General features: G+C 41.8%; 1 protein-coding gene across 1 annotated transcript in view; it reads left to right on the top strand.

Annotated features, from left to right (window-relative positions):
* Window positions 1-13,142, top strand: part of DGKI (diacylglycerol kinase iota) — a 435,686-nt gene that overhangs the window by 221,102 nt on the left and 201,442 nt on the right. Inside the window, exons 9-10 of the mRNA XM_024741647.1 lie at window positions 4,797-4,877; window positions 5,131-5,226. Coding sequence (XP_024597415.1) covers window positions 4,797-4,877; window positions 5,131-5,226 — 177 coding nt within the window. The remainder of the gene's footprint in view (window positions 1-4,796; window positions 4,878-5,130; window positions 5,227-13,142) is intronic.

Here is a 13,142-nt window from a genome sequence, read left to right on the forward strand (position 1 = left end):
AGAACAATGTAAGTTGGTAGGACATAACTGAGAACAGCAGTGAAGATGGGTCATCAAATAAAGTCAGCTTTATTTGTGATGTTTGTGTCTAAACAGATGAGAGAAGAAGAGTAAAGGAAATCTGCTGGTGTGTATAATGGTCAGGAGAAGTGGGTTGTACAGAGGTGGAATTAAACCATATATTTTCCTTCTCTGTTGAAAGATGGCTGGTTCTGAGTGGATAATTACTCCGTGACCAGCTGTGGAGTTGGGAGCTGCATGAAAGTTTGATGGTAAGGGAAATGAGGGCTGCCTGGATGATTTGCTGGGTTTCGTCACCAGATTACTTAGAGAGACCTAGAAGTTAAAAGATGATGGACAGTAGTTGACTGGAAGGAATTAAAATGACAAGAAAACCAAATTTCAACAACCAAACCTGAATCTGTTGATATAAAGTAAACGTATATTTAAAGTTACAGATGTCAGTGTTTGGACTGAAAATGTTAGCAGATGATATTTTGACTGGATGAACGAGTTAAAGATGTTCAGATGCGAGTGTAAGCACTTGGAGCTGGTGGAGGAAGACCTGTGTGACATGAACTTTTTGTGGGTTAAGTTTGGGGGGCGGCGGGACACTGCGTTTTTAATAACTAACATCGTTCTCCACTTAATGCTTTAAAATTTGGCTTTCCCAGTTAAAAAAAAATCATAGGGAAAAGTCTATATTAATCCATACAAATTTGACTCTTTTGAAAACTACTGTATATATCCCACACTATGGACATTTTACAGTTTATTTAAGCCAACTCCTTACCAATGGATATTCATATTCTTTCTAATGGTCTACTTATAAAAATGTTGCTATCAACTCCTGCCTAGCCTTGTGTTGCCTTTCTTCATGCTAGTCCTTATTCCTTATGACTGAATGATCTTAAAATGCTGGGGACCCCATGATATGTAATAGCAATGGCCAACAATCTCCCTCAATGCCCAAGTGACTTCGTTTGATTAGTTCTAAAGGTCAAGCGATACTTGCTGTGATTTGGCCAAATACGCCTGAGAAGCTGCGGAGACCCTGTCCTTAACTTTGGAATGAGTTTTCTTGATCCTTCTGCTTACCTGTCCTCACAACAACCTTTGCTGCAATGGTACAGCTGAAGCAGGGCAGAGTGAGAACGTTCTTTAATAGACAAAGTCCATGGATTGCTCTCTTATTATCCATCAGAGTTTTGTCCAGTGTATGATGGAGGAGGGCTCCATTTGGAATGATGAAGTGAGATATCTTCTCTTTAGATCTGTTATTATTTAGATCCTTTGTGATCCCATCACCTGAGGAAATCCCTGAAGGGTAATAAGAGTAGTACGTTAGGCTTCATTCACAGCTGAGTGATTCACCCATAAGATTTTGTAACAGCCCAGGAAGGAGTCATAACTATGATAAAGATTGTGTTGATAGGATCATTTTTGTGGCAAGGTAATTCGGCCCAATACCTGGTACAAGAAAACAAAAGGCCTTTATCTTTTCTTAGGACTTTAACAAAAGAGTGGGCACAGAATGTACAGGGGGTGAATGCTGTTGGAATCAGAAGAATGTAAAAATCCAAATGAGAGCACAGTATTTCACTGTTTGGAAAGTGTTGAACTTGCAAAGTGAGCCCTTTGCATCACTGAGTTAGCCACCCTTGTTAAAAGGGCTGCTTTGTTTTAGGACACAGGACAAGTATTAAAGGTTTCTTGACTGTATCACCAACAATTCTAGACAATAACATCTTGGCATAATTTTTACATTCTTGGAAAGCATGTTTCGTTTAGCTGTCACAATACTGACCAGGCAGGGTAAGTGTTAGTGTGGATAAGCAAGGCTAGAAGACTTGTCTTGGCCAAAACACAGCCCGAATCTGCCTTCACGTCCATCTGTTCCTCGTTGAATTACGCTGCCTTCTAAAAGAAGTGATATATTGAGACAGAGATACATATTTACACGGGAACAGAAGGAAGCCTGGGGAATTTGGATGTGTGCTGTGAAGTTCCATACTGCTTATCTTTTGCTATTTGACCATCCGTAGGGCTGTAAGCTTACTCAGAGCTCACATAGAAGCGTCCAGGTACTGTAAGTCAACCACTGTGCTTTATTTTTGCCCCCTCCTTGTTCTGTGGGATGATGGCCTCAGATGTGTGTGGCTCGGTGAGGCTCAGAAGCACTTGTATCTGTGTTTAAAACAAAGGCCGTTTTGTGTGTCTGTTCCCTGTTAGAGTTGAGCTCCCCGCCTGCCCTGTTTTCGGACATCAAGCCTTATTTTGATGTGTTTTTCTAACCCTCTGTTTCTCAAACATACTTGATCATCAGAATCACCTGAAGAACTATGATTTCTGTGATCAGGCAAGTTTAGGAAACAACCTCAGCTTGATGCATTCGACCTATCTCTTGGAGTTTAATTATCGAGTCCTGTCAAGAAGCAAGGCCGACAGTGTGCTCCTGCAAGCACTTGGGGTCCTGCTTTGCTCTTGGCACTAAATGAACGAAAACAGCAAAGAAGTTAGGAAAAAATCACTCACTTCCTAAGGATCCTTTTCAAAATCAGGAAAGACTCACTCAATGTTGTGAACTCTAAAAATATTGGTTTATTATTTCCACAACGATTTGAGTTCCTACTGTGTGCCGGGCGTTTGTGCTGGGTGTTGGGGATATAGAGCTATGAACGAGGCAACTGACATTTATGGAAGTGCTTCTCATGGGATGGATACCAAGTTAACTGCTTCACATCCTTTTTCTTGTTTAAACTCCACAACTGTCCTGTGAGGTAGGTATTATCAACTTCATTTTAAAATTAAGAAACTGTTATTTCAGAAGTTTGACTGACTTGGCCAAGGTCACAGATCTAAGTGACAGGGTGGTTCAGAATTCACACCGAGCCTGGCAGATCCCACACCTCACGTTCCTCACCGCAGTGATTGGCTTTACCGCAGTACATATGGCTACTCACTCTGCCCTTTGTACTTCAAACAGGGGTTCTCAACCCCGGCTACACATTCGAATTCCCTGGGGAGCTTTTATTTTATTTTATTATTCTATTCTGGGGAGCTTTTAAAAAGTATCTTTGCCTGGGCTTCACCCCAAACAAATTAAATAAGAGTGTTTGTTGGGGCCCAAGTACCAGTACTCAGAGCATCACTGAGTGCCATCAAGTAGATACAGCTTCTGTCGGTCTAATAGTTTTCAGCGTTCTTCTTGGAATATTTGGCTGATTAAAAGTTTAAGGGTTCCGAGTAATTTTTTCTTCCCTTTTAATAAAACTGAAAGTAGTCAAAATATAGCAAATACTCGAAGAATGCAAAAGTTTCCCAAAGAGGGGCACGGCAGTACACCCATTTAAAGAGGAATTCGGAAATTTGGAGATCTGTTTGCAGAAGTATAGTCTAGAGTGAGTGATGACAAATCACCTGGAATCTCGAACACCCATGAACTTCCGATTTCTGGGGAGATTCAGAGAACCTGAAGACTCTTTTAAAATCTGATGGGGGGAAGAAAATCTTGGGACAAATGGTTGTCCAAGAAAGTTTCCTTCGTCCTTGGTGAGCACAGGCCACAAATCAACTTATTTTTTTCATGGTTCAAATGAAAGTAAAATAAAAACTAAATAGTTTCAGTCTTGTAACTTGGATGTTTTACTATATGTACTCTAGACTAAGGTTTATTTTGAATGCTAAGAAAAAGTACTCTAAAATGTTGAAGAATGAATACCTAAGTTTCTTCAAGCTGTTTGAAAACATTTAATTGCTCAAACAATGCAGATGTATATACTTATATAAGACTTTAAGTTAAGAATTTTGTATTTCAGGCTTTCAACACTCTGTAAAACTCTATGACATGGTAGTAATAGCTTGCCTTTATGAAGATGGCAATCTAATTAACTATTGGCTTTTCACTAATTAAATCTGGCTTTGCCTTGTCTTCAGCCAGTGAGCTGTGACTGTCCCCTGAGAGAGGTTCTTCTCGAAGCATCTGTATCAAATATTAAGAATAAATAGCTGTAATAATCACAAAGTTGGGGTCCATAAAATCCCTAGAAAGAGAAAGACTAGGAATGTAAATTTGGGGTCACTGTGTTTCAGCAAGTTGGATGCAATTCTATGAGAAGGAAAAAAAAAATCAATGTTACCAGGGGAGGGAGGACTTTTTAAACTAATGGGTCTTTAGCCAGAGAAAGGAAGAGCAGTGGCTCCCACTCTATTATTATAAGTAACTCGAGTCTTTGCATTCTAAAACCAAGCCGTTAATGCTGATAGGGGAGTTGGATCATAAAGTTCCAGTGGGGTTGTGTCATTTTATGAACAGGTCATTCCCTATAAAAAGTAAAAAGAGAAAAAAAAACACAAAAAAGGAAAACGTGAAAAATGGCCTCCTTTTTTACATTTCCACATAGGTGATCTCCATACCAGGAGATGAACTTGAACTTGGTTGGGCGGGAGACGGACCTGGTTGGGCGGGAGACTGGAGCCCCTCAGAGAATTTGGGATTCTTCCATTTTTACTGGGAGGGTTGGCAGGTATAACATGTGTTGTTATGTGAGTCCATGAGAGCCTCCAGGGTTCTAAGTCCCTGCCTCTCCGTGTGGTGGGGAGTCAGTCGCTCACTCTGAAGCACGCGACTGGGTTCTGTGTGTGGCTTACCCATGAGCAGTGGCTTGGAAGTGTCAAAGCATGAGAAGCATGAACGTCGAACAGCATGTGCTGCCGTCACCTTCTAGATGGTTCTGCATGGGAAAGCTCGTGGGCCGTCTGCCTGCGAGCTCAGGTGGTCCCTTCTTTCCCTACAGAACTCGCTGAAGGCTTCCAATCGGAAGAAGAAGAGAACAAGCTTTAAAAGAAAAGCCAGTAAAAGAGGAACTGAAGTAAGTGTTTGAGGGTGATGGTCCAGTGAAATCCATCCTCCTTTCCATAGCCGCCTCTGTCTGACTTGACCTGGCCAAGTGTATTTTTCCGCTCTATCTCCTGCCACTCTTTCCTTCACCTCATTCTAACCACACTGGGATTCTGCCTGTTCCTTAAAAGGTAGCGGTGGTGTTTGTAATTTCTCACTTTCATTGTTTTGGGGCTGCCTTTGAAGTCACAGATGTATGTCTCAATAGTTCTGCTTTCTTTCTTCATTAGGAAAACAAAGGTCGTCCTTTTGTGATAAAACCTATCTCTTCTCCTCTCATGAAACCTTTGCTTGTGTTTGTGAACCCCAAGAGTGGAGGCAACCAGGTAAGTCAGTTTTCATGAGTTTCACCTGGAGGCTTCGATGCCTTCTTGAAAACGCATTTCCCAACACCAAGTGAAATAGCACCACGTAGGACCCCTAGCATTGGAAGACAACCAGTTTCTCCAGCAAGGGACAGCCTCACACATGACTGGGCTAGGCAAAGCCTAGAGGTTCTAGGATCTATCCATCTACTTCCACATAAGGCTTTACTAGAGGTACTCAAAAACCTAACTGCTGATAGTTTCCTTACAGATTTTCAAGAAAGGTCATTCTATAAACTCTTAGTTGATATGTTTCAGGTTTCTCAACTCCTATAGTTAGGAAGCCCTTCGTGAACTTATCTTTCTTTCTTTCTATTGTAATTTAGACCCGACTGCTTTTTCCCTCTCTTCAGAGGAAGGAGAGATTAATGATTTATTGTTCGTGACAATCATGAACAACAGATACCACCAAGGCTAGCAAAACTATATTCCGTTTCACAGGTTTCGTTTGGTCTTTGCCCAAGTCCTATAGAATCATTAGTTACCAGCCTCATTTGAGGATAAAGAAATAGCCTTAGAAAAGTTAAATGTAATGACATATCTAAAGCACACAGCTCTTTAAAGGATAGAAATCGTTCTAGAATCCAGGTCTTTGTCTCCTCATCTAGTTTTCTTCCCACTCTCTGAGGCTTCTTATCAATACTCTTCTGTGGGCTGTGATTTTCTGTTATTTTCACGTGAGACTGGATGATAAAATACTTCCTGTGTCCATGAAGGGAAGTGCACATTTTACATTTTGAGACCAGATTCCCTGAAGTATCACGTTAAACAGCTAAAAGATTTAAAACTCTTTAGTCACTATAAGGAGGGGAGCCGTAGAATTAGGGTTGATCCAAAATCATGTTCTTATTACTAAAGTTAATGGGCATTTTTCCAGATCGCATTCCTTACAGTAAAGCTTCTCTTATGGGAGCTTGTAATTTAAAGAAAATATTACCCCTCCTTTCCTTCCTTTCTTCAAAATTCTTAATAAAAATTCTGGTGTTAAAAGTCTGTATTAACATTGTAGAGAACAGGGAAAAGAAACGTGCTGTAAGCAGGGAAATAATCTATTTTCAACATTCTGCTCTTTTGAGTTGCTAAATGATTATCTTCATGTTGTAATGGTGGTGAGCCTGACACTGCCACTGGAGGAGTTTCTCAGGAGTGAGGTTCAGTTTGCCCTGAATGTTACCCCCTCTCTATCTCTGGGCTCGCTGTAGCCTAACTAGGATTGGGGGTGTGGTTGGGGACCAAGGAACAGAGCAAAGCTAATGTAATTAACTCCATGATTTTGGCCACCTGAGCCACCCCATTGCTAGTTAATGTCTGATATATTTTATCACAGCAGTCTTTATATAAAATGCCTTTGTTAAATTATCATCAGCTTTTTCTCTAGGGCATTGAGAAAATTGTAGGTGATCTCTGCTTTTGAGGAGGGGACGGTCCAGTTAAGATACAGCCTGTTGCTGTTTCAGTCTCTGTATGAATGATTAAAGACGGGGACTTCAGAGGTGATCTAAGTTTGCTTCCTCTTTCACTAAATAGAAAACAGTTCATGGACGCCTAAGTGATAAGGATATCGTGTTTGTTAATGACACAAAAGGGGCAAATGGGGGAAAGAATCTGAGCAACGTTAAATATACGTGAGTTGTAAATTGAGTGGATCAGACCGCAAGTGCTGTGGAAGCTCAGAGGCAAGCGGTGACGTGTCAGGGAAGTGGCCGAAATGGAAGATGTGTACTACTCAGCTGTGCAGAGGAGAGAAAACTGGAGTCATGTCCTCTTCCTCCTCTCTTGTCACATTGCTGTTCACCCTTTACTGTAGCACCTTTCTGAACTATTGCTCAAAATTAATCGCCCTGTACACTATGCCCCTATCGTCCATGGCACACACCTGTATCATGTGAATTGCAGCATAAGTGCTCCACGTGTGCCTTTACTGCAAAGATACAGTGTCCATAATGCCGGGGGCCGCACCTCTGAACCTATGATGTCTAATATACGGCAAAGAGCAGTGAACAAATAATTGTTTAATAAGCAGTATGTGTAGAAGATGGGATGTTGTGATGAAAATGATTCATTCTGAGTACAGTATGGTGAGTAGAGGATGCCTATTAAGTTACTAGAAATGTGATTAGAGGTTAGAATGAACCTAGGGAGCAGTGTCTTAAAACCCGGCTGAGGATTTTGGATTTATATAGTGAAAACTTGTTTTTTGCTATTTAAAGTTTTTTTAGTTTTGAAAAATATTTTTTAAATAAAGGAGTAATATAATGGAAGATTAATTAGACACATAGAGAATATATATATAAGTCAGGAGTCTATTCACTTAGCATAAATCGGGTAGAGGACCTTGTTTATACATCCTATATATAATATCAATAGTTTGCATTTACTAATCCCAAACTCCTAATCCTTCCCTCAACAAGGTCCTACAGTATAGCAAAGGGAACTATAGTCAATATCCTGTGATAAACCATAATGGAAAAGAATATGAAAAAGAATATATATATAAACTGAATCACTTTGCTGTACAGCAGAAATTAACACAACATTATAAGTCAACTCTGCTTCAATAAAATTTTTTTTTAAATTTAAAAATCAGATAGAGGGATAGCTCGATGGATGGACGGATTGATCAATGGATGGGCGGACAGATGGACTAATGATGGATCATGGATGAATGGATAGATGGGCACGTGGATGAAGAGGATACATAAAAGGAAGTAGAGCATCAAGATTTTCCAGCTAATTATCTGGAAAGTGGCTTTGTTATTGATGGGTTTTCAGGAAAGGGAAGCAATTATTTTGGGGAAGAGGTTGAAATGAGTTTGAGGAATTTGAGATCACAGTGAGGTGTTCAAATTTTTTAGATGGCCAGCTGTGAGAGAAGGCTTCGCGACTTTTCTGCCACTTGCTGCACTCTGGCTTGTGAACGCATTGCCCTGAAGATGTCACCTCCGGAATATCTAGGATTCTCAGAAGTGTGACTAACCAAATCAAAATTAATATTACAAAACTTTAAATTTCTCTGTATTCCCTCTCTGAAGTAGAATTCTTTACTAAGCCTAATAAATATGAAGAACACTGTGCATTGTTTCTAAGCACAGCGTGAAATGTGGAGAAAGCTGTAAAGAAATCCAAACACCCATCTACAATTAGAATCATTCAAACTGACCTCCAGCGGCTTCGTGTATTTACGGTTCCTTCAGTTGTGGCAAGCGGGGGCCACTCTTCATCGCGGTGCGCGGGCCTCTCACTATTGCGGCCTCTCTTGTTGCGGAGCACAGGCTCCAGACGCGCAGGCTCAGTAGCCGTGGCTCACGGGCCCAGTCGCTCCGCGGCATGTGGGATCCTCCCAGACCGGGCCCGAACCCGTGTCCCCTGCATTGGCAGGCAGACTCCCAACCACTGCGCCACCAGGGAAGCCCGATGGTACAGCTTTGATCCCCCGATTGTGGTGAGCAGGGCAGAGTCACGGTCAGGGCTGATCTCACTCCCCTGTCAGGGCTAGCCTTTCCTGAGCTGTGACCATAACATGACCTTCATGTTGCAGAGGAGGGCACGTTCAGCCATAGGATGGGGAGTCAGAGGATGAAGCAAACCATCCCATCTGGCAAAGCGCAATCAGAGGAAGGAGTTTCTTATTCCTCAGTTCCTTTGAATCTCGTTTCCTCATAGTTTTTCCCTCCTCCTTTTTTTTTTCTTCCTTTCTTTCTTTCTTTTTTTTCTTTTTTTTTTTTTTTTTGCGGTACGCGGGCCTCTCACTGTTGTGGCCTCTCCCGTTGCGGAGCACAGGCTCCGGACGCGCAGGCTCAGCGGCCATGGCTCACGGGCCCAGCCGCTCCACGGCATGTGGGATCTTCCCAGACCAGGGCACGAACCCGTGTCCCCTGCATCGGCAGGCGGACTCTCAACCACTGCACCACCAGGGGAGCCCTTCCCTCCTCCTTTTATTCTCTCGGACCCAAATGAGCCATAGTTGAGACAAAGGGCCAAAGGGGAAGAGAGGGTGGCAGTGAAAATGAAGCAGGTGAACCCAAGGAAGGAGAAATGGGGTGGGGGGCATACCCTTTCCTACCTGGAGTTTCTCGCTCTGCAGCATTCTGTGTTCAAGCCTTACATAGTGTGCTGTTCTGTTTTGAGAAGGGAGACCATTCACTTCTATTTACCTTACAGACAAGTTGAGATTAGTAACATGACCTCTGTATTTGTTTGACATCCTCAGTCATGAGAACCTTTGAAATATCACTCATTAGAATTCTTATCTAGGAATTTTCAGTTTCCGGAAAATTCAGGAAATTTCCGCCTGACACTAGTGTTCAGTCCAGGTAAATTCTATTTGAATATGTGCCCCTTACTCCCTTCTTATAGTCCAGAGGCTTTCAAACTGTTTGTAAATAAAACCCACGAAGACACTTGTTAGAAATGCTCCACCCCATAAAATCTGATGCAGCGGGTCTGGGTTGAGGCCCAGGAATGCTACCGGTTAGCAAGCATCTCCCATGATTCTGATGTAGGTCTTTTGTGGAACACATTTAGGAAAACATAAGTAAGAGTCATATCAGGGTCTCTGAGATTACCTGGGCTTTGTGTGAGGAGCACAGTGGGTGAGAAGTTATTTGAGATGAAAGTTTATTTTTTTGTTTGAAAAATAGCATCTCAGCTTGTCCTTACTTTCTTCAAGGAGGCTCATCTCGTAGCTCAGAGAAGTGGTTCTCAGCCCTCGCTTCATGTCAGAATAACCCCGGCAGCTTTTAAAGACCGATGTCTGCTGCACCCCATGCTAAGAACCTGTGAGGACAGGACCCCTTAACTGGTCTAAGTTCCTAGTAGATTTTCTTGTCTAGCCAGTGTGGAGAGCCATGGGGGTTTTTTTTCTTAGGCTTTAATGTGCATATGATTCACTTGGGGATCATGTTAAAATGCAGATTCTGATTCAGTGAGTCGCAGGTGGCTCTGAAATCCCGCTTTTCTAACACGCTCCCTGGTGCCAGCGTTGCTACAGCTGAGACCACACTGATTCTCAAGAGCTGACAGCAATCAGTAGAGAAATACTTTGTTGTTCTTGTTGTTAAATCCTGCTTTTTGCCTTTAAAGGATTGATTTATTCTGCTCATCTGTATCCAGATATAAAGCACTCCCCTCTTCTGTTTTTGAAGCTTAGACTTCAAACTTAAAACGCACACGCACAAAACTTGCTTAGGCTTCTGTTCTTTAAATGACTAGACGATGTCGCCATCTGCTGGCAAGTGAAATACCTACAGCTTTTTTTTTCCTTCAGTGTTTTATGTGTGTTCGGAAATTTTCCAGCACTTGGCAGGAGTACGTTGAGCTGCACACATTATGGGGACTGCTTTTATGTCCTCTTTTTAAACAATCCCTCTTTTAAACAGATGCTTCAGAATAATTGTCTCTGTTTTTCTAACACTCTTCAGGTAGACATGTACTGGGTGTTCTGCAAAGCTTTAGAGGTTATTGGCACGGCTATTATTGGTGGGATGTGAACTATTTGAGGGAATAGTCACTAGAATTAGGGGCTGTGATATCAACTTTGAGTGTCTCCTCCTGCGGAAAAGAGGTAGTACAGGAAAGAGAAACTTTATTCCCGCATGATGCCCTCCCTGGTGTGGAAACCTGAGGGCCTGAGAAATAGGCCCGCTCTCTTACGCTTATCGCCGCTTTAACTTCAAAACTTATCATTTTTCTTGGATGCCCGTGTGACTCATTAACATGTTTGTACCTGAGACATATGGACCCTTCTGATGCCTCTCAGTGTTTCCTACTTTCACACTGCGTCTCCTTCACACTCATGAGTCGTGAATTTCACCTTTCAGTGACTTAGATTATACATTCATGGTTAGGCAAGTGTCCTTTTTTTATTGACCTATAGCTGATTAATGATACTATATCAGTTTCAGGTGTACAACGTAGTGATTCAGTATTTTTATGGGTTATACTCCATTTGAAGTTCTTATAAAATATTGGCTCGATTCCCTGTAAGCAGGTGTTCCGACCACTGGAATTATTCTGGCCAGCCAGTCCTGAGAGTCGAGGGTCCCGGCCTTGGGTGCTCACGACGCTCATTGTGAAATCCCAGGGTACAGGTGTGGCATGAGCTGGACCCCTGGATCAGAGTTGCCAGGGAGCTTATCCACAGGTTATAGTGGGGAGGGATGTTCAGCCTGTGGACAGGCTCATACTGGCTTCCCCAGACCAGGGCCGGCCCTTCCTAAGTCAGGCCAGGGAAGGTCAACGCAGGTGGGGAGAAGGAGGAGACAAAGAGAGGAAGTAACTTCCAATCTGAGTCCCCAGACTATTTCTACATACTGAACAAACAGCCTCAGTGAAGATGTTATTTTCTACGATGCTCAACCTAGGGATAAATCAAAAACATTATTTTATTATTTTATTTTTTTATTGAACTATAGTTGATTTACAGTGTTGTATTTCTGCTGTACAACAAAGTGATTTAGTGTGTGTGTGTCTGTGTATTCTTTCCCATTATGGTTTATTACAGGGTATTGAATACAGTTCCCTGTGCTACACAGTAGGACTTTGTTGTTTATCTGTTTTATATATAGTAGTGTATATTTGCTAATCCCAAACTATTAATTTATCCCCCTCCCCGCGCTTTCCCCTTTGGTAACCATAAGTTTGTTTTCTGTGTCTGTGAGTTTGTTTCTGTTCTGTAAATAAGTTCATTCGTATCATATTTTAGATTCCACATGTAAGTGATATCATATGATATTTGTCTTGTTCTGTCTGACTTACTTCACTTGATGTGACAATCTCTGGGTCCATCCATGTTGCTGCAAATGGCATTATTTCATTCTTTTTTATGGATGAGTACTATCCCATTGTGTGTATGTGTATGTATATATATAAATGTATATTTATATTATATATCTAAAATAATATAAATATATATATAAAACATCTTTATTCACTTAACTGTCGATGGACACTTAGGTTGATTCCATGTCTTGGCTATTGTAAATAGTGCTGCAGTGAACATTGGGGTGCATGTATCTTTTTGAATTACAGTCTTCTCCGGATATATGCCCAGGAGTGGGATTGCTGGATCATGTGGTAACTCTATTTTCAGTTTTTTAAGGAATCTCCATACTGTTTTCTATAACGGCTGCACCAGTTTACACTCCCACCAACAGTGTAGGAGGGTTCCCTTTTCTCTACATCCTCTCCAGCGTTTATTATTTGGACTTTTTGATGATGGCCATTCAGACCGGTGTGAAATGATACCTCATTGTGGCTTTGATTTGCATTTCTCTAATAATTAGCGATGTTGGGCATCTTTTTGTGTGCCTATTCCAAATGCCCCACCTGCTAATACCATCACATTGAGGGTGAATTTTGGAGGAGCAGACATCAGTGTACCGCAGTGCTAAACCAAGCCACCTAGCCCCTTTGATAGGTCTAGGGCCTAGATGTCTAGCTCCTTAGCCTCTAGTCAGACTGATGTATCAAAATGTGAGTCCAATTCCTCTGATTAAGACATTTCAGTGACTGTCATTTCCTGCAAAACAAAGCCTGAGCTCCATAGCCTACATGACTTAATCTACAACTCACTTTGGGAGTTTCATCTCCCACCACCCCTGCCTCATGGTCCAAAGACTGAAATGAATATAGTTTTTCCGTGACATGTCTTGCTGTCTCACACGTCTTGTACCTTCACCCTAAAACTTCTTCCTCTACTCCATGTAAAAAGAAACGGTTAACTCTACTCGTCTTGCAAGACACAGTTCAAACATCATACATGGGAAGCCTTCGTCCAATCCCCATAGTTGGGCTTAAGAGTATCTCCTCCAGCCACTCATACATCTCAGTAGACATCTTCATCATAGCATTTACCATCTTTAGTGAACGAATTTATT

This window comes from Neophocaena asiaeorientalis, unplaced genomic scaffold (genome assembly GCF_003031525.2).
Source record: "Neophocaena asiaeorientalis asiaeorientalis breed wild unplaced genomic scaffold, Neophocaena_asiaeorientalis_V1.1 scaffold692, whole genome shotgun sequence".
In the NCBI taxonomy this organism is placed as follows: Eukaryota; Metazoa; Chordata; class Mammalia; order Artiodactyla; family Phocoenidae; genus Neophocaena; species Neophocaena asiaeorientalis.